A 24,517-nucleotide genomic window follows, 5' to 3' on the forward strand; every position below is an offset into this window, starting at 1 on the left:
GCTGTATAGTTAAGACATATAAAATCAGACAAAAGAGTAAAGATACAGAAAACCAAACCAATCTAAAGATTGTATTTGACCTTTGTAATAAGCTATTACAGAATTCACCAAAACGAGTTTTTATTACTTCATGAAAAATACCACTATTCTTGATTTTTTTTCTAGCTCTTAAACAATTATTAGACTATTGGATAATTGGGGCCTGTAAAAGTGTCCTGCAAATGTTAATAACTGCATTAAACATATTTCAATAGGTACATACACATTTCATATTTGAACATATAACACAATGTATTATAAACAAGAAAAAATATTGGTTGAATTTTACTATGATTAGTGACATCCATTCCTGGTAAAAACATTCTAAGCACTGGAGAAATTCAAAGTAAATGCTTTAATGAAAGTTATGAATGGGATTTAACATGGGAACTACGCATACGCAATATTATATTTTTCATATCAATGAAAAATTCCATAAAAATATCTATATTAAATTTCATATGTAAATATTTAACAAATATGTTTGTATTCTTCTATTTTTATACAATGAATATTAATACATATTGCATTTGTTTATTTTCATGACATTTATTTAAATTCAATTGTACAAAACCTAATTTGTGGTCAAAAGTATCAAGCAATAAATTTTAAATATTGTACAGGGAATAATCGATCATGCAAAATTGTAAACCCCATGTAAAGACAGCAAGATAAACTCACTGGAAATTTTTTAATTAAATAAGCTTAAAAAGACATTGGACTAAATGCTAATATATGGAATATAAGATTTCCAAATGTTAATTTAGTTAACTTTTGTGTAGTAGCATACACACACATACCACTTTTATGTACTATCTCTAGAAGTAAAATAGTAAACTATATAAGATATATATGAGTAGAACAAGGAGGACATCTTGAGGTCATTTTAGAAATGTACATGATTTTATTGAGTCTGCACACAGTTTATGATTTTAAAAACAGATCCTTCAAGCTAAGTTAACACTTCTAACATAAAATGTATTTTTTCTTCATAAAAACAAAAAGGAAAGGCAAAAGCTTTTAGATTCACTTGAAAGAATTCTTTCTCTTTCTCCGTCTCTCACACAAACACACACCCATACACACATACACATACACACGTAAAGATTACAAAGAAGTTGTTTTTTACTGAATAAGAGATAAAATTTTAAAATAAGCATACATCTGTACAAACTGTTCTGGCAAAACTATCTTAAATATTTTTCTACAGTAGTAAAATAGAACCCTTCTACAAATATTGGTTCGCTGCATTTAATTAATCCACTGTATACCTATTTTCACTTCCTACTTCTAGAAAAATAGAAATAACAGCTAACAGGAGGTTTGGAGTTTCCCCATTTATGTCTTTTCCTATGAACCTTGATTTAAAGCTGGACTTGCAGGACCGTTGACAGAATGTTCTGGCCCTTCAGTGCCACTCATGGGTTCAGAACCTTCAGCCTGTTCCTTTGCTTCAGGGAGCTTTTCTGGCGCACCAAGTGGATTAACACAATTAGCATCCTGCTTTACTTTGTCCACTTCATTATCAAATTCAATTTTATCTTCTTGATGGTTGTTTTTCTTTACTTGTCCATTCTGAGCAGGGTAGGTGCTGGCAATGATGTCATATAGGAATTGATATTGCTCCTAGTAAAGGAATTAAGTGGGAAATTACATGAAGAAAGTTGATGTCATTATTTTTATACCAGATGAAGATTAGCAAAAACTAATGATTTATTTGTGGAAGTATTGGATGACAGAAAAGCACTTTGATATGTTCTCATAAAAACATCTAAATAATTTAGTTTCTTTATGGTGCTAAAGGGTTGACTGCAGGGTACTTTTTGAACTTTACCTTGGAGCAACCCCAAACCGGTGTTCACTCCGCTCATGGGCCATTTCCATGCCTTTGCTCATGATGCCACGTTTTGTACTTATACTCCTGTCTAATGTCTACACATTATTTAAGAATCAGGACAGGAATCACTGTTTTGAGAAGCTTTTCTTGATTCCTAAAGTTTAAATTCAATGCCCTCATTCACGTTCTTCTTATAATTTTTCTGTCATTTTACTCACTACATTGATTAGTAAATACCTGGCTTTCCCTCATACTCACCAATTAGCTCTTTATAGCAGGAGCACATAGCAAGCATTTGATACATTTTTTAGTATCAAGATATGAAATCTCAATATCATACATGATTAAATGCTTTATATATTTTAGTGAGTAATTAAGTTTACATTGTGAATAAGGATTAATTCCCAGATGACCATCTACAGTTACTACCACATAGAGGGTATACACGATACATCGATTACAAGAATATAAAACTTATTTTCCTTCCTGTATGCACATTTCTTTGCAATGTGAATTTGCAGGCCCTCTCAAGAAGTGGAGTCTATTTCTCTACCCCTTGAATCTGGGCAGGCTTTATGACTTATTTGGCTAATAACATACAGAAGAAGACATGTGTGTCACTTTTAAGCCTGGGCCTCAAGTGGTCTCACACAAGTCTTCTTTCCCTTGTGGAACTTGCTACTTTAATGTGAATAAGCCTGGGCAAGTCTTCTGGATGAGGAGGGACATGTGGAGCACTCACTGTTGTTGACATAGCTAAATGGCAGCCACATGCCAGCCTACTGGCAGTGTAGGTCACTTTAGACCAGCCAAACTGTAGGGCACACATCAGCTGAAGGCAGACACATGAGTCAGCCTGGTCTCTATTGGCTGAGCCTGAGGGTACCAGCAGAACATTCCAGCATATCATTAGACTACTGAACCATAATAAATATTATTTATTTATGCTCCCAAATTTGGGGGTAGTTTGTTACACAACACAAATCGATACAGGAGTGAAGGAAAGAAAATTAAGAAATTCATGAGCATTTAGGGAAAGACTCTTCATGAACTGTCACAACAAAGTGCTAATAAACTTTAGGCTCTTATTTTGACTGATAATAATTTAATGTGAATTATCATGTAAGAGTAGAAAAGATAAAAGAATAGGAAAGAAAATCGAGGAGAGAAAAGGAAAGGGGGAAAAAGAACAAAAGAGAGGAAAGGAGAGGAGAAAAGAAAAAAGGAAACTGTCAAAAAGAAAAAAAAAAATTCCAAGCATGTTAAAAGCAATGGTGAAGGATACTTACGAATGTGGAAACCATGCCTGGCCTAGCTTTGCGTAGAGCTTTTACCACTTGAAAAATATCCACTACCTCTTCTGTTTCCGCACTTTCTAAGAGATTTAACAAAGCACAAAATATTCCCGTTTGCTGAGATCCATCCCTATAAAACAAAGAAAAGATAGAAAACAATCCTACTTCTTACCAAAAAGGGTGATATTAGAATAAAAACAGGAAGAGAGAGAATATTTTTTTACTTCATGTTTATCATAATTATCTTATTCCAACCTCTTTCAAGAACCAAATTATTTATGCTAAATGCATTTTTAGGCAAACTTTTTCAATTTAAGAGTGTGATAATCCTGGAATTGGAAACTCGTCTTAGACTTTACAAATATATTTTCTTTTATTTAGTATTTTATGGATTTTAATGCATTTTTATTTACATCTAAAGTTGTTGAAACCAATATCAGAATGCCCATATGATAGATAAGGAAACCAAGATTTGGAGAAGAGAAAGGTATAGCTTGAAGCTGATGTAATCAGAAATATTAGACCTAATATTTTGTAAATTACTAGAACACATGCTCTTCTTCACTCTTCTGCCTCTCTACCACGTTTCACAAATGTTTTCACTTCTGCATCAGTAGAAAAGTAATACCTAGTAGAATTATTCACTAAAAAGAGGGCAATCAAATAGTTTATCAAACAATGAGAAGTATAAAGCATTATCATAAAGATTCAATTTAAACAATATGTTATCAGCAGGGCTCTTTAGTTATTGTACATAAATCATATTCTAAGAAACATGTATAGTTTTACAGTGTAAACTTCCCTTCCTCAGATTTCTTTCCACATAAATGCTGAAAATTCATATATTTCTTAAGGCTTGATTCTAGTATATGCAATTCCAATAATAACAATTAGACTTTTTCAAAAATTCTAAAAGTTTTTCACTAGATAAACATTTCTCATTTTACTTTACTATTTTTCATTTCTCATTTACTTCAATATTCTTTTTCATGTAAACTTTTATATTATATATCTTTCTTTCAATTATATTGCTTATTTAAGGTGAATATGTAAGCACCTATCACAGATGAAGAAACTAATAAAATCTAGTAGTATCATTGATATTATCACAATCTTTGCCTTTGGTTGGCTCAGTTTAGAAAATTAAATAATGAGTTTCAAATCAAAATTGCTAAGTTTTGTGATTTCAGTTAATATTTAACTTAAAATATGTTTAATAAACTTTGTGTTCATTAAACATATTAGGTGTCTTTGTGACACCTAATAGAGTAGATCAATGTATATGGGTATATGTGTAATGTGATACCCATCTCCCTATCTGTTCACACATCCTTCCATTCATTAATTCATTCACACAAATGACATTCCTGGCTCAATGTTAGCTACTAACGAATCAAAGATGACATGACACCAAGTATTAAAAAACACAACTTAAAATTATTGCACTATAATATAATCACTTCTATTATATTTCTACAATAGTTGTGTTGTGGAAACAACCAAGAGAGTGACTGACTCCATAAGAAGTTTTTACTGTGGTTATGTGTTTCATATATGGGGATAAATAGATAAGACAACATGTGAACCGAGAAGTCAAGCATTATGATTTTGAGAGCACATTCTACCAAATCCCACGCACCTGCAGTGAATGAGGAGAGGTGTACTCTTGTGATGCTTGTTCCCTTCAGAGGAATTCTTCTGGGGAAGTTTTTGTTTGAGGACCTGAATCAGAGAGATTAATTCCTTGGGTTCTTCAGGAAGCTGCTCCACACTCCAGTTAGTATATTGGTACTGGTACACAGTTCGAGAGTCTTTCCTCTAAAATCAGAATTGAAGAGAGCATTAACTGGAGTGAAGGTCAGCTTATTTTCTAATTTGATAGTCATATTTTCTTCACAATTACTTCCATTTAAATAATTTTAAAATGTTATTCTGAAACATTATTTATATGATGGCCTTGCCTGCATAGAGTAATTTATATTCATTTTGCTACCAGATCCATTATATCAAAGAAACATACTCCCCAAATTGTTTCCATACCTTGGAATGTCTCAGTTCAAAAACACGAAGGGTATAAGTTGAAGATTTGTCTGTGCCTTTCAGGTCAACTTCGATATCTCCGTATGTTTGCTTTCCTTCTCCCCAGTACTGAGCACAGATTTCCTAGATAAAATAAGACAATTCAACAATTTGTTTCCTATTTGAAGTATGCAAAAGATCAGTCTCCCTCTTTCTCCTTTTCTTTCTCTTTCTTTCTCTGTCTGTGCCTCTTTTCTATTAAATGAAAATTCTTGTGTTCTAAAATTGAAATCTCCTTATAAAAATCCAGAATCTATTTAAGTGCTGGGGACCCATTTAATAAATATGTGGTGTTTCCTTGTGTAAGAAAAGGGAAGCTGAGCACAATCGAGGTGACTGGGACACCCCCGGAACAGCTGTCTTCCTTAGTGTAGGTCTTTGAGGTTTGCTCCTCTTTTCCACATGCTTATCATCACCTCTTCAATATTTATGGCTGGCATGAGTCAATGTTATTCATGACCCTTTCAATAACTCAGGTCCCACTGTCCCTTCAGTGGTTCTGGAGGAAGAAGGCTGCATCTTTTGGAGATTTGTCTCTGTCACCTTGTTGACCAACACCATGAGCAGCTTTATATATTTTGTCTGTATATCTAAGGAAAGGGCCAGATTGAAGAGTAGATGAATCACAAAAGTGTTTCTTCTCACTACAAACTGTTGTCTACCAACTACAACCCCACAATTTCTGACAAAGACAGGGAGTCCTGCCAGTACTTCCATCCTGTTTCCCAGCTTTCACAATTTATATGAAGGAAAAGATTGTGGGAATTCCATGCTAGAAATCTGGACTTATATTCCTTTAAGACAAAAAACATAAAAAGCAACTTTCCATGTACAGGGGAAGGCGACCAGGTGAGGATGAGAAAGAGTGAGATTTAGGGGAGAGAGGGGGCATAAAAAAGCATAAATCTTTTGCATACTTATAAGGTTATTCACTGCATAAGCTTGAACATATGTCAGATAATGTGGTTGGTGCTAAAGCTGAGTGAGATCTACCACCAGGGAAATTTTAATAATAACTGAAGACATTAAGAAAAGGATAAAATATCTGTCACAAGCATTAAGTAAAAAAATCAAATTATAGCTTAGGTTCATCTTCAACTATAGACTTTTATGGCAATAAATATTATATGGGAATAAAGAAAGGAGGATATAGATACATTTTTCAGGAGTTTGGTCTTGTTAAAAGAATAGGGTCAAAATTGGAAGAGAGCACACATTTAGTTACATGGAATATCAATAAGTTTAGTCTCAGTGATGACAATGCAAATGGTGTGTTTAGGCTTGGGCACGAAACCTGCTTGTCCAGAGTGGAGAGGATGGAAAACATAAAAATGGGAGGAAGATGAAAGACACGTGAAGGGGTGATTGTCCAGGGTGCTGGATATCACAAAAAGAGCTTGGTTTTTATCTTGAGAAAATGAGGAAAACAGAGTGAAAATGTAGCTGTTATTTGCTGTGACGCTAGCATTGCTGCATCCTGGCTAATCTGTGAGTAGCATGCAAGGCTGGAGGGGGAAAACAGGAGAGACTGTCAGAATCCAGGCACAGCTGATGGAGGCCAACACCAGGGTGAAAGGGGTAAGACTGAGCAGACAGAATTGTTTGACGGAGGGATAAAAAAAGACGTGGGTGTGGCGATCAAGCAAGCAATCCAAGACTAGAGAATGACGTTTTATGACAGAAAGGCTTAAAAAAAAAATCCTCAAAAGTACAAACCTGGTCTCTATGTTTCAGTTCTGTCAGCATAACAACGACTTTGACTTTTCTTTGGAAGATCATCTGCCAAAAGTCACCAATGGTTTCCTTCAGTGGTCCCTGAGCAGCAATCATCACTTCAGGTTTCCAGTAGCTCTTTTTAGACAAAAAAGGGTGGGACTTTGTTACTACAGAAGAGAGCTCAGTAGAAGCTTAAAATAACCATTTGGAAATATAGTCACTTAGTTTGATATCAATGCTGTTACATACAAATAGTAAGATTTTTATGTTCTTACAAGAAACAATGTAATAGCTATATGTAAAGTAATTATACAGATAATAGTAATTCTTAGCTAATCATGTGAAATCAAGATTACAACATATCTTGTGAAACAAGTTTTCCTTTCCACAAAAGACACTCCTTTTTGTTTCTCTATAAAGATTAGTGTGATTGTAAAAAGGATTACTTAAGCATTTCAAATTACCTTCATCGTGTCTATACTAATTTTAATTAGTGTCTTTACATTCTTATTATATTTCCCAGTTAAACTAATATTCTATGAATGTGTGCTTTAGGAAACTTTGGAAAATAAGTAAATCCAACTTAGTGTGTATATAATAAACATTTAATAAATGACTAAAGTTTCATTGTTTGAATTCTCAGTTAATTAAAAAAAGTGGGGGGATATGACACAGACTCACCTAATAATTCAGTTAATCTGAGTGAAAAGTTTCTGACCATACAAATATACAAATTTGGCATTGCCTACAATTTGGGCATCTGAGTATGTATAAACATTTTCAAATACTTGTATTTGCTCAAATTTTACTATTTTTTAAATTGATGTGATTATAGCTATATTTGTCATAAAATATAACCAATAGCATTATCTTATTTTGTCTCAGGTTATCAGGTTATAGTATTTTTAAATCTTTCATTAAGTTAAAATGTAGCATTGAAATTGAAACTCTCATGTCAATCTATATGTAGTTATGACCAAGCTCATTATTCCTTTATAAAATCGCTTAATGAATGGCCCTAATAACATAGATATTATTTTAAAATGTTTGGATCTTGGGTTTTGGCAATTTAAGTACCTACCATTATAAAAGATGCATTGATGTATTTGCTTGGTTCCTCTGAATCACTGTCATCATCAGAGGATTCATCTGAATCATGCTCACTCTCTTTACTCATTTCCAGCTCATGTTTAAGTGGCACTCTGTTATAGTCATCTATGTGAAATAAATCAGTAGTAAGTCCTCCTTGAAAAAATTAAATTTCTTCTTCATTGTCATGTGGAAATTTGAAAGTATTTAAAAAGGGACAGATTGTATTATGAAAACTTATTGGCCTACATGAAATAAGATCCTATATAAAATTCAGTACTCGTTGATAAACAAATTATAAAACAAAAGTCTAAGAAAAAAGATTCCAGGAAAAAACATGGAACATAATTCCATGTCAAACAACAAAGAGATATCATATCATTATATATGATTATTTAATCTTTGATACATATACTTTAATTTCCCATGGACTATTATAATTCTGCTTGATATAAGTTTACAAAATACATAGCTTAGATTTTTCCCCTCAATTACACCCCAGTAATATTAAATTAACAATCTTATATGGGTAGCTTTGATTAATTATTTAGCCCAGAAAATTATTTGATCCATAATTTCTCACTGTTTCTTAATTTCTATAATTTATAATAACTTGGTCAAATGATTTGATTAACCATATCACCATCAATTCCATATTTTAAACTACATTCATAAGGAATCCTGTGAAAATTAACTAGGTCAACAATGCACTGATCTGATTTATTTGGTCGTCTAATTTATCAACTTGTGTTATATTTTATCCATGCTAATTTTAGTTTATGCAGCTGAATAAAATTACCATATGTGATCATTTTAATATACTTAAATAGTAGAATTCAAGTCTTGAAACTGTGCATATTTTGATTTGTTAAATTTGAAAATTTAGAGTTTATAGAGTATTTTCCCCCTACTTTCAACCTCCCAGTTATAAAGGATAAAAAGGAAACATAAAGAGAACAAATGGATGTAATTTTTACTATTTGTCAATTACCCTGGAGTAAATAACTGAAATAAACTAAAAATGAAAGAAAATGGGTAAAAGAGACTTGCTCTTTTTTCTCCCAGCTTTAAATATTTCACTTTTATGACAACCCATTTCTGAAATAATTGGTAAAAAGAAAACACTGAATACAGCCTACCCTCCAAAGCCCATTGTAAATGTTCGGGATTATAAGTCCTTGCAATAACTAGTATTTTAACACCTATTAACTTCTTCCTTATTAACAACCAAAAGTTGAAAACTTGCTTCAAGATCATTTGTATGACTGTGTGTCCCACATTAAACAAATCCAAAAGTGCTTAACTTTATCTGATACAAAAAATAAAAAATAAAATAAACTACATACATGGGATGACATTAGAATTCCTGTTTTTATTTTTATTTTCTTCTTGATTTCCAATGTGCTGTGTCCTCCAGCTCCTATATGAAGGAAGTCTCTGAAAAAAAAAAAAAAAGAAAAGAAAAAGAAAAACTCCTTTAAAATGTAAATATTGGCTTATTGCATCATCAGATGCTCCCTAAGGAAAAGCATTTCATTAATTTTTGTGAAATTTGCATATGCTCCATATAGGCCACAATTTTTCGGTTTGCCTCTGATTTTTTTTCTTTAAATTGCTCAGGCATTTAGTCCTTTTGACAGGGTGAGTATGCGCTAAAGATATGTAATATGTAACAGACTATGTCTCCTTCTTCAGAGCTGCTTGATAGAAAAATAATATAGTTTGTTCTTATATAAATTGAAAGCACTAGACCAATGTTGATCTACATTGCAAAAGCAATGGTAAGTTATTTTAAGTTATCAGAAATGAACTTTGGAGACACCACATTCATAGGAGACTTGGCACATGTTTTGAAAGTTGATTCTTAATTTGTTTACACCTTCCAGATTGTTTTCCTCTCACCCACAGTTCCTAATTAGTCAGAAAAGATCCATCATTTCTACACACAAATCCTTTTAGTTTTCTTTCTTCCTACTTAATCCAGTCTACCTTCATTTCTCACATGTAAAACATCAACAATTTCTTAACTGGCCTCTTTGTCTTCAATCTCGCTTGCTCTAATCCTTCTAAAACACAAAACAGAAGATGCTCTTCTGAAGATGAACAGCTTTCCATCACTATAAGAAAACAACAAACCTCCTCAAAATAACGTAAAAAGTCTTTAGTGATACACCCCTGACTATTTCTCCAGCCTTACACCCTACTAGGTCTCTCAATACTTCTACCAAATCAGCTTCCTCAATTCTTGGAAGGGCCAAGCTGTTCTTTAACTCTTGGCAGATAAACATTTTTTTTGTCTTGCTTGAACTACCCTTTCCCCTTTTAGTTGCTCTAATAACTTTTCTTACCCTCTAGGTATCAGTTTAAATACCAATTTCTTCTGGAAGACCTCCCTGCCTACAGTCTTTCCTCTCCACTAGTCCTTAAATAAATATTTGTCAAGTGAATAATATTTAATGATAATATATAATGTTACAAATAACTGAAACTAAGAAGGCTCCTCATGTACAATTCGGTAACATTTTACATACACACACATGCATGTAGATACGTGTGTGCATATAGATATATATTTTTTCAGCATAGTACCCTCATTCAAGCTAATTATGGCACCCTGTCTCAAACCTCATTCTTAGCTATGTAAGTGAGTGAAAGAAAATATTATCACTGAATTTTAGGCCACTTGAACACCACCGTGAGCTGCATGAAGGACCAGATGTTTTGGAAACTATTACAACACCTTGTGCTCTTGTGAGTCTAGTCACCAAGGCAGCCTATGCCCTGTAGCAATACTCAGAATTATAGGTGGAATTAACGGCTCACCTTCATCTAAGGCACAAAGGATCTGTCACTCTTAAATCTCTACCTGTTTCACTTGCCATCACAAGTCTAAGCTTGCCAGTGCATCCACATTCCCCAGATTTTTATTCCTGAACGGTTATTTGTATCCTCAGATACAACCCAGTCTCTTACATCTAACCCATCAGTGCCTTCCTCCCTGCCCTCTGATGCCCATCGTCTGTCATCTGTGAACTCCCATTTATCTTAATCATCTTCTCCCAACAGTCACTTCACCTTTTTTTTTTTCTTTCCACCAATTGAAACCTGGATGTCAGCTAAGGACACCACCAATAACTCAGCAGCCCTTTCAAGAAAAAGTTGACTTTCTTCCTCACACTCCATTTACCTCACAGCTTCAAGAAAAGATATGTGTTCTCCTTGATCCCTGATTCTACTTGCAAACCATTTCTACTCATTCGCTTTCAAATAAACCAACCACTTTGATATTCCTGCCATCATACTATACTAGCTTCTATCCACCGGCTTCACTGGGAAGTGTCAGGTATTGATTTCTGAATCACTCCACCTCATTTAGTTTTAGGCTTGGCTAAGTATATGCTCTTCTTTCCAAGGTCTGTCATCATTTCTGGTTAATTCAACATGGACAAGAATGATCTATCCAACACTCTAGTCTCTTCATTTCTTAGCTTCTTCACCTCCCATGAATTTCCCTCCACTTCCCAGTCATCCACTTTCATCATTTCACCTTTGTAGGTTTCATTCCAAATATTACATCACCTCTAAAATCATAAGTTCAACTATCTGTGTTATTGAAAATTACCCCTATTATTCCTAGTCATTTATTCTGGTATGTTCAACCTAGCAATCTGTAATTCTATCAAAATCTCCAACTTATTATCCTTACTATTTTCTCTCACCTCCCTCATGTGGCCAATTTGCTTTTTATTTTCCACCTCAGTCATCATTCACTTGTAAATACCCTCAACTCGTTTGCCTCACTACTTTCAAATAGTCACTTTTCAAAATCTAGATACGTTTAACTCAACTATCTGCATACACAGCCTCTACCCCCGAAGAGCTCAATGCTGCTACAGAAAACAATACAACCGACTAATTCCTCTTTAAACTCATAATCATAAATTTCAGGTGATCAAACGATAACTTCTGGCAATCTTACTGCCTCTGCCTAGGGAGATTGCTTTTATACTTTGAGATAACTAGTTTATACCCTTCAAGCATTAAGCTCTTCTTTGCCCTACTCGCCCTGTATCTCTCAACTCTCAACTGATGATCTAGCCTTATCTTTTCTTGAAAAATGAAAGCTCATCAGGCAAGAGCTGCCTCAACTTCCCAATACCAAATTTACCAACCGACTTGCATCTCTACCCTCATCTTCTGTCTTACTGTCTGCTCAAATGGAGTAATTTCACAGCTTCCATCTGTGATCTGGATCACATCCTCTCATCCTTCTTCCCATGTCCACTTGCAGACCATTTTGACTCTTGTGCCTAGAATTGTACTTGGCACAAAGCAGAAACTCAAGCACATTTATTTAGTGAAAAAAATGTCTGTCTTTTGTATAGTAAATAATGTTTAACTTAAATGTATAACTGTCTCTAACAGCTTATGTGTTTATGTGGATTAGTAGGGCAGATACATTGAATATGGTTAATTTATCAACTAGAAAAGCAAGAAAACAACAATAAAACACTACTCTGTTTGAGACTACCCTGTGTCTGCTAGTTCTTCCATTATAAGTACAGGTCTTCTGGGGGATTGAGTCGCTTGGTCATTATTGCATGCTCCACCTCCACCCCCACCTTAACCCCACTTTGATCCTAAACATTAAATGGTTCTGCATGTGATTAAAAGCACACTCCTGGTCTTTAGAAACTCTGAATTTACCAGTTTGGTAGATTACGGAATGACTCAGTAACCTGGAAATCATAGGTGGAACAAAAAAAAACACAAAACATTTTTTTGACAACTGAGCAATTTGAGGACAGCTATGCAAACTCTCTGAAATTATAGTGAACTACATGCTAGGTTAGCTGTCAGAATAATTACCTAATAAATAGGTTAAGACACATGTACTTATCATTTACTGTCTGTCTGCCAGCTCCAGCCAGTTCAACTTCCTAAGCAGTCATAAACTCTTCTAATGATTTCCTTTACAAACCAAAACCAGATACGATTTTTAAAGGTGATATGCTGTATTGCCTTTGGCAGACCAGTTTTGTGGCTATATACTATTATTTTGACACTATTTTATACCAGCTGAATGAGGAATGGCTAAAAGTGTTAACAATAGAATCAGATTTCTGGGTCTAAAGAAATCTCTGTAATAGTTGTGTGGATTCAGGCATTTCTCTTAACTCACTGTGTCCTAGTTTTCTCATCTGTGCTCCATTGGTTATGGTGAGGACTAAATGGAAGCACTATGTCAAGTGCATAGCAAACACCTAGAAAGTAGAGAACACTGAATAAAAGTTACCTGTAATTATTATTATTGTTGTCACTATCATTACCTGGAATTCAGCCTCTAGTGGAGATGGCTCACTGGGTGGATCCCTTTTCTTCATGTTATGTAGATATGGATGTAATTCAGACAAATTCACTTCTGTTTCTCCAAACTGATTGTATTCCACCAAAGCCTGATGGATCAAGATGTACTGGGCCTACAATTTCAAGAAAAAATACAGATAGTTAACTGATAATCTAGAGTCCTCCAAGTCATATTTAAATAAAATATACATTCCTCATAAATTTGCTCATATTGGAACAATTCATGGCAAAGTAAATTGATATCTATAATATTTAAATATTCTGGAAGTTCACTCTCAGATTTTCTGGAATATGAGCAAATTTTATTTTCAGATTATTTTTTCAGAAAAAAATTACTTTGCAAATAGATTATCCATGTACTCTGTATTGCACAACTTTTATTCCTAAAAACTAAAGAACATTGTATGTTACTTCCTTTAGTGATTATTGGGTCAGTAAGCCAAATTACTGAATGTAAAACTATAATAAATTTCACAGTATATTCAAGAGGTAAAAAAGCAAGTTGTTACTCCTTAGAAAACCTTTTTTTTTAAATAGTTTTTAGAACTTTTAAAATAAGAAAATTATTTTTAATAAGAAAATTATTTTCTTTAATCCAATAGGCCAAACCACTCTTTACTGCTTATTTTGTTTGAATCCAGTATTTTCAAGGAAATGGTATACTTCTGATAATCCTCTTTAACCTTTAGTTCCCTGAGTTTGGCACTGTCTTTCCACTGTACTTTATTTTCCACTGTAAATAATTTCTTTTTACCTGGTTAACAATTTGTTTTTATATTTCTACTCTGCTATCTATGTATCTATAATCATAAGCATTGTACATTTTCTTGGTTTTTTAAAAAAAAAATCACATAAATTATATCTTGAATGTTTCGTATGGCAACTTTACTCACTCATTGTTTTCATATGAGCATCTCTCCAAATAGACAGACACAAACCTAGATTATTGCTTTCTACCACAACATAGCATTTGTTGTACAGAGAGTTCACATGTCCACATTTTGTTTTTCTATTCTCCTATTGATACATATTTACGGTGTTTCCATTCTTTCATTGATACATATTTCACTTTTTTTTTTTTTTGCTATTTTGACAATGCTGAATGCAATGCACATTCTTGTGAATGATTCTAGTTGATGCTTCTCTTGGGTATATGCACATATGTGATTTTGCTGGGTCAAATACAGACATTTTCAGTAATTACCATCACTTATAATCACCAAATGCATAGCATGGGCCAGGGACTTGTTTAAGTGTGTTACTTGTATTACTTTTGTGGTTATAAGTCTGTGAGGTATTATTATTGTCTCCATTTTACAGATGACTTAACTGAGGCGCAGTCAGACTAAAAATACTTAATAAACAATACTACTCATCCTTGTATTAATAATTAAAAGCAAGATTTGAAGCCTGAAAGTGTAGTTTCTAAAACCAGGCTGTTGACTACTATACTATTCTGTCTCTTCAGTTTGATTTTATGAGATGATGCCAAATCTGTTTTCAGCATTTTTACTTTTTTTGCCAATCTGATATATGTTAACAGTAGTTCATTATTTTAAAAATTATATATTTTGTGGTCATCTTTCTTCCACAGTACTTTTAGGCACTAATGAAAAATGCTTCTAAGTATTTCTGGTGATTACCACATGTTTTAGTTTTCAGGAAATCTTCTACTGTTTGAAGTTGTGAAGAATTTGGATTTAAAAAAAATATCATTATTATCACTTGGAAAAGATCTAAGTCCAAAAAACCAAAGTGAGAATAATCACTAAAGGTTAGAATGTACCTCTACTTGAACCATCAGGCATCTCTGTCGCCTTAGCTTGACAACATAACCATAAACATCCACTTTGTTCTCGGCTTCCAGGCCTTCTAGCATGGCATCAATTCCGATATAGGTTCCTGTGCGCCCAACACCAGCACTGGCAAACCAAGCAAAAAAAAGCAGAGGCATGATCATGGAAAAGCTGTCAGGTGTGAAGCCGATATAAGAATCTAAGCTTCTCCCATAGGTTGTTTCCCAAAATAGCAATTGCCAAAGGGAAAGATGTCTCCAACAGCCCTAGGCAGATGGATTCTGTTGGAGTTTTTTTTGTTTGTTTTGTTTTTTTTTTGTTTTTTTTTTTTCCTACCTGCAGTGCACCACAATGGGACCACTGAAGAAATTGCTGAAGGCATTCACTCTCCTTCTCAATTTGAGGAGCAAGTGAGGATCCTCAGGCACCCCGTGGTCTGGCCAGCTGGTAAACTGAATGTGAGTCACCTCTCTTCCAGTTGCTTTTTCTTTTTTCTAGTCAAGAGATAATATTTTCTTTGAGATGATTTTTTAAAGCAAACATAAATAAGTGGAAGGGAGTACCAGTACAAAGTCTCCTCATGCAAACATAAACTACTCAAAAGAGTTCATAGTTTCCTCAGGTGTCTTGTACATTTTCTCAACCATGATTGTGTTTTCCTTTCTAATCAATAACTACTAGTTAAGATATTGTGCAGGACTTGCATGTACTACCCTGTAAGCAATAACTTACAGTAAGGTAAGTAAGGTAATACTTTCTTTAAAAGTATAACCAAAATTTCTAGGAACTTGCATGCTGTCAAGCAAAAAAAAAACCCAAAATAAACATACACCATAAAAGGGGGGTGCATGGGTGGAAGCTTTTTGGATGTGTGTTTAAAATGATATGGTAAAGGTCATTCTCACAGCTGTTTAAAATACTTCTGCTTGATAGGCCAGCAAACAGGACTAATTCTTACGTGAGCAAAGTCTGATTAATTATTTGATGAACATTGTATTCCTTAGGCCTTCACATGGTAGCATTGTCCACACAGAATGTAGAGAGATGACTGAGGAAAGTCAGCCCCAGATTACAGCTCAGGTTTGTTCTAATTTCAAGGTAACCACCATAAGATGCATAAGTCATAATTCTCTGTCCAGGTATAAAGAATCATCTACATTTAGATAACAAAAGAAACACGCAAACTGAGTTATTAACACCAGTAAACCCAGACTACAGAATGTAGCCAGATAGGCATCAATCTAGAAATATATCCTCAAATCTATGGATCAGGTGCCTTTGTGGCTTAGTCAAACAAGTGTTTAGCCAGAAACTATTGATAGGATTGTTTCACAGCACTCTATAGACATAACAATTAGTAATACCATGGAAACCTAAGAAGACCTTCGGAGGTTAGTCTGTTTCTCCTGTAGAAAATATAGCTAGGCTATACAAAAATAAAATTTAGATTACTAAAAGCCCTACAATAAATGAAATTAAGAGAAAATCTTAACCCCCTATATAAAGACTTGTATTTTTTTTTAAACAGCTCTATCAAGAGACATTTTACAATCTTGATAGGTTGCATGTATCTAGGAATTTATCCATTTCTTCTAAGTTTTCCAATTCATTACCATATAACTGCTCATAGCAGCATCTCAGAATCTTTTAAATTTCTGCAGTATCAGTGGCAATGTCTCTTTTTTCATCTCTGACTGTATGTATTTGAGTCTCCACTCTTTTTTCCTTAGTCTGACTAAAGGTTTGTCAATTTTATCTTTTTTTTTTTTTAAATAGAGTCTCACTGCAAAGCCCAGGCTTCGTGTAATGATGCAATCTCGGCTCACTGCAACCTCGGCTTCCCAGGTTCAAGTGATTCTACTGCCTCAGTCTCCCAAGTAACTGGGATTACAGGTGCATGCCACCACACCTGGCTAATATTTTTTTGTATTTTTAGTAGAGACGGGGTTTCACCATATTGGCCAGGCTGGTCTCAAACTCCTGACCTCAAGTGATACGCCCGACTTGGCCGCTTAAAGTACTGCGATTACAGGCATGAGCCACTGCACCTGGCCTGTCAATTTTATCTCTTTTTAAAAAACAACATTTTATTTCATTGATGCTTTGTATTTTTTTATTTCAGTTTCACTTATTTCTACTTTGATCTTTATTATTTTTTTCTTCTAATTTACAGTTTAGTTTGCTCTTGCTTTTCTAGTTCTTTGAAATGTATCATTATGTTGTTTATTTGAAATTTTTCTTTTTTAATGTAGGTGCTTACTCTTACAAACTTTTCTCTTAGTACTGCTTTCACTGTATTACACAGGATTTGGTTTGTTGTGTTTCCATTTTCATTTGTTTTGAAAAATTTTTAAATTTCCTTAGTGATTTCCTCATTGAATCAGTGGTCATTGAGGAATATATTGTTCACTCTCCATGAGTTTGTATAGTTTCCAAAATTCTTCTTGTTATTGATTTCTAGTTCTATTGTAGTCAAAGAAAAGTTTATATAAAATTTTTTTTAATTTTATAAGGCTTGTTTTGTAGCATAACATAAGGTATGTCCCTGAGAATGATCCATGGGCTGAGGAGAAGAATGTGTATTCTTCAGCCATTGGTTGAAGTGTTCTATAAATGTCTATTAGGTTCATTTGGTCTACAAGCATATTAAGACCAATGTTTCTTTGTTGATTTTCTTCCTGGGTGATCTGCCTAATGCGGAAAGTAGGGTGTTGAAGTCTCCAACTATTATTGTATTGGAGTCTATCTCTCTCTTTAGCTCTAACAATATTTGCTTTATATATCTGTGTGCTCCAGTATTAGGTGCATATATATTTACAATTGTTATATCTTCTTGCTGAATTGACTCCTTTATCATTATGTAGAGACAATCAGTGTCTCTTTTATTCGTTTTTGTGTTGAAATATACCTGTGTTACATAAGTATAGGTACTCCTTCTCTTTTTAGGTTTCCATTTACAAAGAATATAATTTTCCATCTCTTATTTTAAGTCTATTTTTGTCTTTACAGGTGAAGAATGTTTCTTGTAAACAACAGATTGTTGGGCCTTGTTTTATTAATCTATTCAGCCACTCTATGTATTTTGTTTAGAGAGTTTAGTACACTGATATTCAATGTTATTATTGATAAATAAAGACTTACTCCTGCCATTTTGTTATGTCTTTTATGGTTGTTTTGTGGCCTCCTCTTCCTTCTTTCTTTTCTTCCTGTCTTCCTTTAAATGAAGGTGATTTTCTCTGGTGGTCTGTTTTAGTTTCTTGCTTTTTATTTTTATGTATCTGTTGTATGCTTTTGGATTTGGTGTTATCATATCTTATAATGCATTATTTTACACTGAAGACAACAGAGATTGTGTAAACAAACTAACAAGCAAAGTGTAATATAATGAAAATACTATATTTTAACTTCATTCCTCCACATTTTACCATTTTCTTGTTTCAATTCATGTGTTATTTTGCTCTCCATATCTTGAAAATTTGTTGTTGCCGTTATTTTTGGTACCCAAACCTGAACAGACAACAAGCAATGAGATGGAGGTTGTCATGAAAAGTTTCCCAGCAAAGAAAAGCCCAGGACCTAATGGCTTCATTACTGTATTTTACCAAACATTTAAAGAAGAACTAATACCAATTCTACTCAAACTATTCCAAAAAATGGAAGAGAAGGGAATTCTTCCAAACTCATTCTGCAAGGCCAGTATTAATCTGATACCAAAACCAGACAAAGACACATCAAAAAAAAAAGAAAACTACCAGTCAATATCCCTGATGAATACTGATGCAAAACTCCTCAACAAAAGACTAGCGAACTGAATTCAACAACACATTAAAAAGATCATTCATCCTGATCAAGTGGCATTTATCCAAGGGATGCAAGGATGGTTTAACATACACAAATCAATTATTGTGATACATTATATCAACAGAATGAAGGACAAAAGACACGATCATTTCAATTGATGCTGAAAAATTATTTCATAAAATTCAACATCTCTTCATAATAAGAAACCTCAAAAAACAGGGTAACGAAGGAATATACCTCAACAGAATAAAAGTCATATATGACATACCCACAGCTAACATCATACTAAATGAGAAAAAACTGAAAGCCTTTCTTCTAAGATCTGGATAAAGACAAGGATACCCACTTTCACCACTGTTGTTCAACTGGAAGTCCCAGCTAGAGCCGTCAGACAAGAGAAAGAAACACAAGGCATCTAAATTGGAAAGGAAGAAGTCAAATTATACTTGTCTGCACATTCCATGATCTTATATTTGGAAAAACCTAAATATTCCACCAAAAAACTATTAGAACTGATTAACAAATTCAGTAAGGTCATGAGATATAAAATCAACATTAAAACAAGCAGTGTTTTTATATGCTAACATTGAACAATCTGAAAAAGAAATCAAGAAAGTAATCTCATTTGCAATAGATAAAAACAACATAAATACCTAGGAATAAACTTAACCAAAGAAGTGAAAAATCTCTACAATGAAAACTATGAAACATTGATGCAAGAAATTGAAGAGGACATAGAAAATGGAAAGCTATTCCCTGTTCATGAATTGAAAGACTCAGTATTGTTAAAATGTCCATACTACTCAAAACTATCTACAGATTCAATGCAATCTCTATCAAAATACCAATAATGTTCTTTACAAATAGAAAAAATAATCATAATATTTATATGAAACCACAAAGACCCAGAATAGCCAAAGCCATCCTGAGTGAAAAGAACAAAACTAGAGGAATCACAATACCTGACTTGAAATTATACTTCAGAGCTATAGTAACCAAAACAGCATGGTACTTGCATAAAAACATACATAGAGCAATGAAACAAGTCTACAGTGGACTCATTTTTGACAAAGGTACCCAGAATATGCATTGGGGAAAGGACAGTCTCCACAATAGATTGTACTGTGAAAACTGGATATTCATATGCGGAAGAATGAAACTAAACCCCTATCTCTTGCTGTACACAAACATTACATAAAAAATGGATTAGACTTAGATCTAAGACCTTAATCTATGAAACTACTGAAAGAAAATGTTGGGGAAACTCTCCAGGACATTGGTTTGTGCAAAGTTTTATTCAGTAATACCCCACAAGCACAGGCATCCATAGCAAAAATGAACAAGTAGAATTACATCAAGTTAGAAAGCTTCTGTATAGCAAAAAAAAAAAATCAGCAAAGTGAAGAGACAAGCCACAGAATGAGGGAAAATATTTGCCAACTACCCATCTGACAAAGCATTAATATCCAGAATACATAAGAAGCTTATAGAACTTTATAATAAAAAATCTAATAATCTGATTTTTAAATAGGCAAAAGATCTGAATAGACATTTCTCAAAAGAAGACATACAAATGGTAAACAGATATATAAAAAGGTGGTCAACATTGTTTACTCTCAGAGAAATGCAAATCAAAACTACTTTAAGTTATCACCTTGCTCCAGTTATAACGACTTATATATAAAAGATAGCCAAGAATGAATGCTTGCAAGGATGTGAAGGAAAGAAAACCCTCAGACAATGTTGGTGAGAAAGTAAATTAGTATGACTATGTAGAACTGTTTGGAGGTTTCTCAAAAAAACTAAAAATAGCACTACCATATGATCCAGCAATCCCACTGCTAGGTATATACCGTAAAGAAAGGAAACAGTAGATTAAAGAGATAATCTGCACTCCCATGTTTATTGGAGCACTATTTGTAGTAGTCAACTTTTGGAAACAACCTAAGCATCAGTTGACTGATGAATGGATAAAGAAAATGTAGTACATATATACAATGAAGTATTATTCAGCCATAAAAAGGGGTAAGATCTAGTCATTTGCAACAACATGGATGAACCTGGAGGACTTATATTAAGTGAAATAAGCCAGACACAGAAATACAAACTTCATATGTTGTTACTTATTTGTGGAAGCCAAAATTTAAAATAACTGAACTCTTGGATATACAGAGTAGAATGATGGTTACCAAAGGATTGGAAGGGTATGGCAGGGGTGGAAATGGTGATGGCTAATGTGTACAAAAATATAATTAGATAAAATGAATAAGACCTTGTATTTGATAGCACAACAGGGTGACTATTCAACAATAATTTATTATACATTTCAAAATAACCAAAAGAGTATAATTGGGTTGTTTGTAACACAAAGAAAAGATAAATGCTTGGGATGATGGATGCCCCATTTACCCTGATGTGATTGTTATGCATTGTATGCCTGCATAAAAACATCTCATTTACCCCATAAATATACACACCTACCATGTACCCAAAAAAATTAAAAATAAAATTCATTTGTTGGAAATAAAAGATACATTTTACATACCATAAAGTTCACCAGTTTAAAATGTACAATTCGGTATTCATATTACATTCACTAAAGGGTACAACCATCACCAACATCTAATTATAGAACATTTTCGCCATCATAAAATGAAAGCCTGTTCTTATTTGCAGCCACTCCCCATTTCTGTTTGACCTCATCAGCTCCAGGCAACCACTGATCTACTTTCTGTCTTTATTGGCTTGACTATTGTGGATTTTTCATATAAATGGAATTATGTAATATGCGTGATGACCTCTATTTTAACTATTATCTAAGGCCACAATGACCTCCTTATTTTCTGAACTAAACATTCTATCTCTGCTGCATAATTAGAACTTTATACTTCTTACAGTGTTCTCTAATTCTGTCATTTCTCTTATGGAAATAATGTAATTTTTTTCATAAAAGTAGGAACTCACTGACAATAAGGACAAATTGCTTATTCTTTTAATAATTTGATTAGGTATTCAACACATTTAATGGACCTTCCCTCTTTTTTCAATAATTAAAACAGATAATTAATACAGCATAATTCTTTCGATTTGAGTTGGACAAAAATGTCTTGACCAGTGACTTAAATTTGACCCTATTGGTTTTTGTCATTGTTCTAACCACAGCTTTCATCCTAAAGGTTATCAAAAATAATTTTTCCTGATATATTTTAATTTCTCACTTTTAATGTTCCATAATTACATTTTTATAAAAACAGTATCAAAACAAAAATTATGTAAAAAGCAAACTCACATTTACAATGTTCAATTTCTGAATGATGTAATCTGGACATCTTTTGTGCTGGTTGATCTTTACAACAACATCTCCAAAAGCTCGAGTGCCCTCTTCCATTGACGGCCAGTATTCTGCACACTTGTTCTATATTTTAAAAAATTATTAAGTATTTCAATTTTTAATTTAAGCCAATTTTTATCAAACTTTCTTTAAAGAGTGAAAAAAAAACCTATACTCATTTGAAATTCTCAAAACAGTTGTATAGTTTAAACACATATAAACCTTAAGCTGTGATACTTGGAATGTATTCTATTTCCCACTAATGTGTCCTGAAGAATTTCCTTCATACTTTTTAGCAGGATGATCTTTCCAGGCTTAGAAGCATGTTAAGAGAGGACATAATCAGTTGTCAGCAAAAAGGATATGATTGCTTGTGGTTAATTTTAGGTAGGGAGACAGAGAGGCTTTTATTCCTAAAGTCATAGTACATGACTCACCACCTATCTGCCCAAGGTCAGTTTTGTTTCGAGTATTAAGTTCTTGTGAAGCTAAAACAATGAAATTTACTGAACTTATAACAATACTGCAAAGAAACAGGAATCAAGTTAAGAGTCTAGCAATTAATCAGAAGCATTGAAATTTTATGCATGTAGACATATATTTGTATGTTAAAAGTTTTAGTTTTCTACATGTATGAAAATTTTAAATTAAATGTTAACACTGATTAAAATAGAGAACTCTCTGTTTTAGTCATCAGGCAGATACATGTGGCTTTTCAAAATGCCATTCAACACTTTGTTTTCCTAACCCCAAGACCCACACTATGAATCTTCTTGGTTCTTACCCTGTTTCCTTCTTCACATCGAGTGACCATGACAATAACTGTGGCTTTCTGTTCCCAAATCATCCTCCAGAAATCATCAATGGTTTCATCCCTGGGACCTAGGAGGTAAACAAATAAAAGCTGATAAGAAAAATTTTCTTAAAAATGCTATAAAAATTTTTCAAAAACAATATTGGATTATCAAAGAAATTACCTTGTGCAGCAATGTATTTCCTGGGTTCTTTGAAACCCTATTGAAAACACATGCAAAGATATGTCATTTGCTGAACATTCAATTACTTATTAACAGGAAAAATTGTGAGTTAGAGGAATTGCTTCAGATCCATCATTTTGTGATTGTGAATTTCTCCGGGCAGTTTCAAAGTATTAAGGGGATCTTATTAATTGGTGGTCAGGCATTTAATTGTGCTAAACATGTTAGCATTTGCAAAGAATATTCATGACTTTCATGTATCTTTGCTGTAAACTTCAAACAATTTTAACACTAGGTTTCATCTTCATCTGGGATGCTGTGGTAATTTACAAGAGTGCTCTAGACATTTCCACATTTTATATCCTGCCAACTCTTATAGGATCATCTACCACTATTTAAACCTGCTCACCAGCCATGTAGTTACTTTTGGGATTTTTACTCAATTTCTTTCAACAAAACATTCTTGGATTTTACCCGCATTTACACCTCTTAAATTCTGCTGGAATATGATGATTCCCTAGACTTGTTTGTCATTTCAGATAAGAGATATAATAACTTTCATTTCATTACCTACAATGTCTGCTTTCTCTGCTGCTGTTACCAAGATAAAGGAGTAAGAGGCAGATAAAATATTATACTGGCTTCTTCCAGAATTATCTCAGACTCCTAAATTCACCTCAGTAATGAAAGGAGCTCTTCAGAAAGAGATGACCTTTGCCATTGGATTAAATTTGAAACACGGGTCACAAGAATTCAACATTAATTTAAGTAACTTCCTGAAACTTCTATCTCATGACACAGTATTGCGCATACATTCATTTATTTAATAAGTATTTATTGAATAGCTACAATATGTCAATCACCTATCTAAAAGCAGAAGACACATGCTTTCAGGGAGCTCCAAGTTCCACTGGGGAAACATAAGTAACCTGATACCAATAATTACCATATATATTTGAATAGAAAATATAGTTATTTCTGGTAGGTGAGGACACTGGGAAAATGGCAGATTTGGGGAGAAAAAAAGAATTTTTTCAGTCTGTATATATTTTTATACTGTTTAAAATTATTTAAACTATGTAATACATTAATTATTTAACATTTGTATAATAAATTAAATTTTAAAATATTTTAAATAAATTAACCACGTACAGACATTTACATTTCTGCATAAATCCAATGGATAGATG

At 33.4% G+C, this 24,517-nt stretch overlaps 1 protein-coding gene across 6 annotated transcripts in view; it reads right to left on the reverse strand.

The window, feature by feature from the left end:
* Nucleotides 1-379: 379 nt before the first annotated feature.
* PTPRC (protein tyrosine phosphatase receptor type C) overlaps nt 380-24,517 on the reverse strand; it is a 119,496-nt gene continuing 95,358 nt past the window's right edge. For all 6 annotated transcript variants that reach the window (XM_024256467.3, XM_063726037.1, XM_054523657.2 and 3 more), the window contains 13 exons: nt 23,328-23,364; nt 23,135-23,232; nt 22,309-22,434; nt 15,555-15,712; nt 15,209-15,344; nt 13,386-13,535; nt 9,402-9,492; nt 8,048-8,181; nt 6,967-7,101; nt 5,212-5,334; nt 4,811-4,989; nt 3,166-3,301; nt 380-1,665 (listed from right to left, as the gene is read on the reverse strand). In XM_024256467.3, the coding sequence (XP_024112235.1) occupies nt 1,390-1,665; nt 3,166-3,301; nt 4,811-4,989; nt 5,212-5,334; nt 6,967-7,101; nt 8,048-8,181; nt 9,402-9,492; nt 13,386-13,535; nt 15,209-15,344; nt 15,555-15,712; nt 22,309-22,434; nt 23,135-23,232; nt 23,328-23,364 (1,779 nt within the window). In that variant the 3' untranslated portion in view covers nt 380-1,389. The remainder of the gene's footprint in view (nt 1,666-3,165; nt 3,302-4,810; nt 4,990-5,211; nt 5,335-6,966; nt 7,102-8,047; nt 8,182-9,401; nt 9,493-13,385; nt 13,536-15,208; nt 15,345-15,554; nt 15,713-22,308; nt 22,435-23,134; nt 23,233-23,327; nt 23,365-24,517) is intronic.

Source organism: Pongo abelii, chromosome 1 (assembly GCF_028885655.2).
Source record: "Pongo abelii isolate AG06213 chromosome 1, NHGRI_mPonAbe1-v2.0_pri, whole genome shotgun sequence".
In the NCBI taxonomy this organism is placed as follows: Eukaryota; Metazoa; Chordata; class Mammalia; order Primates; family Hominidae; genus Pongo; species Pongo abelii.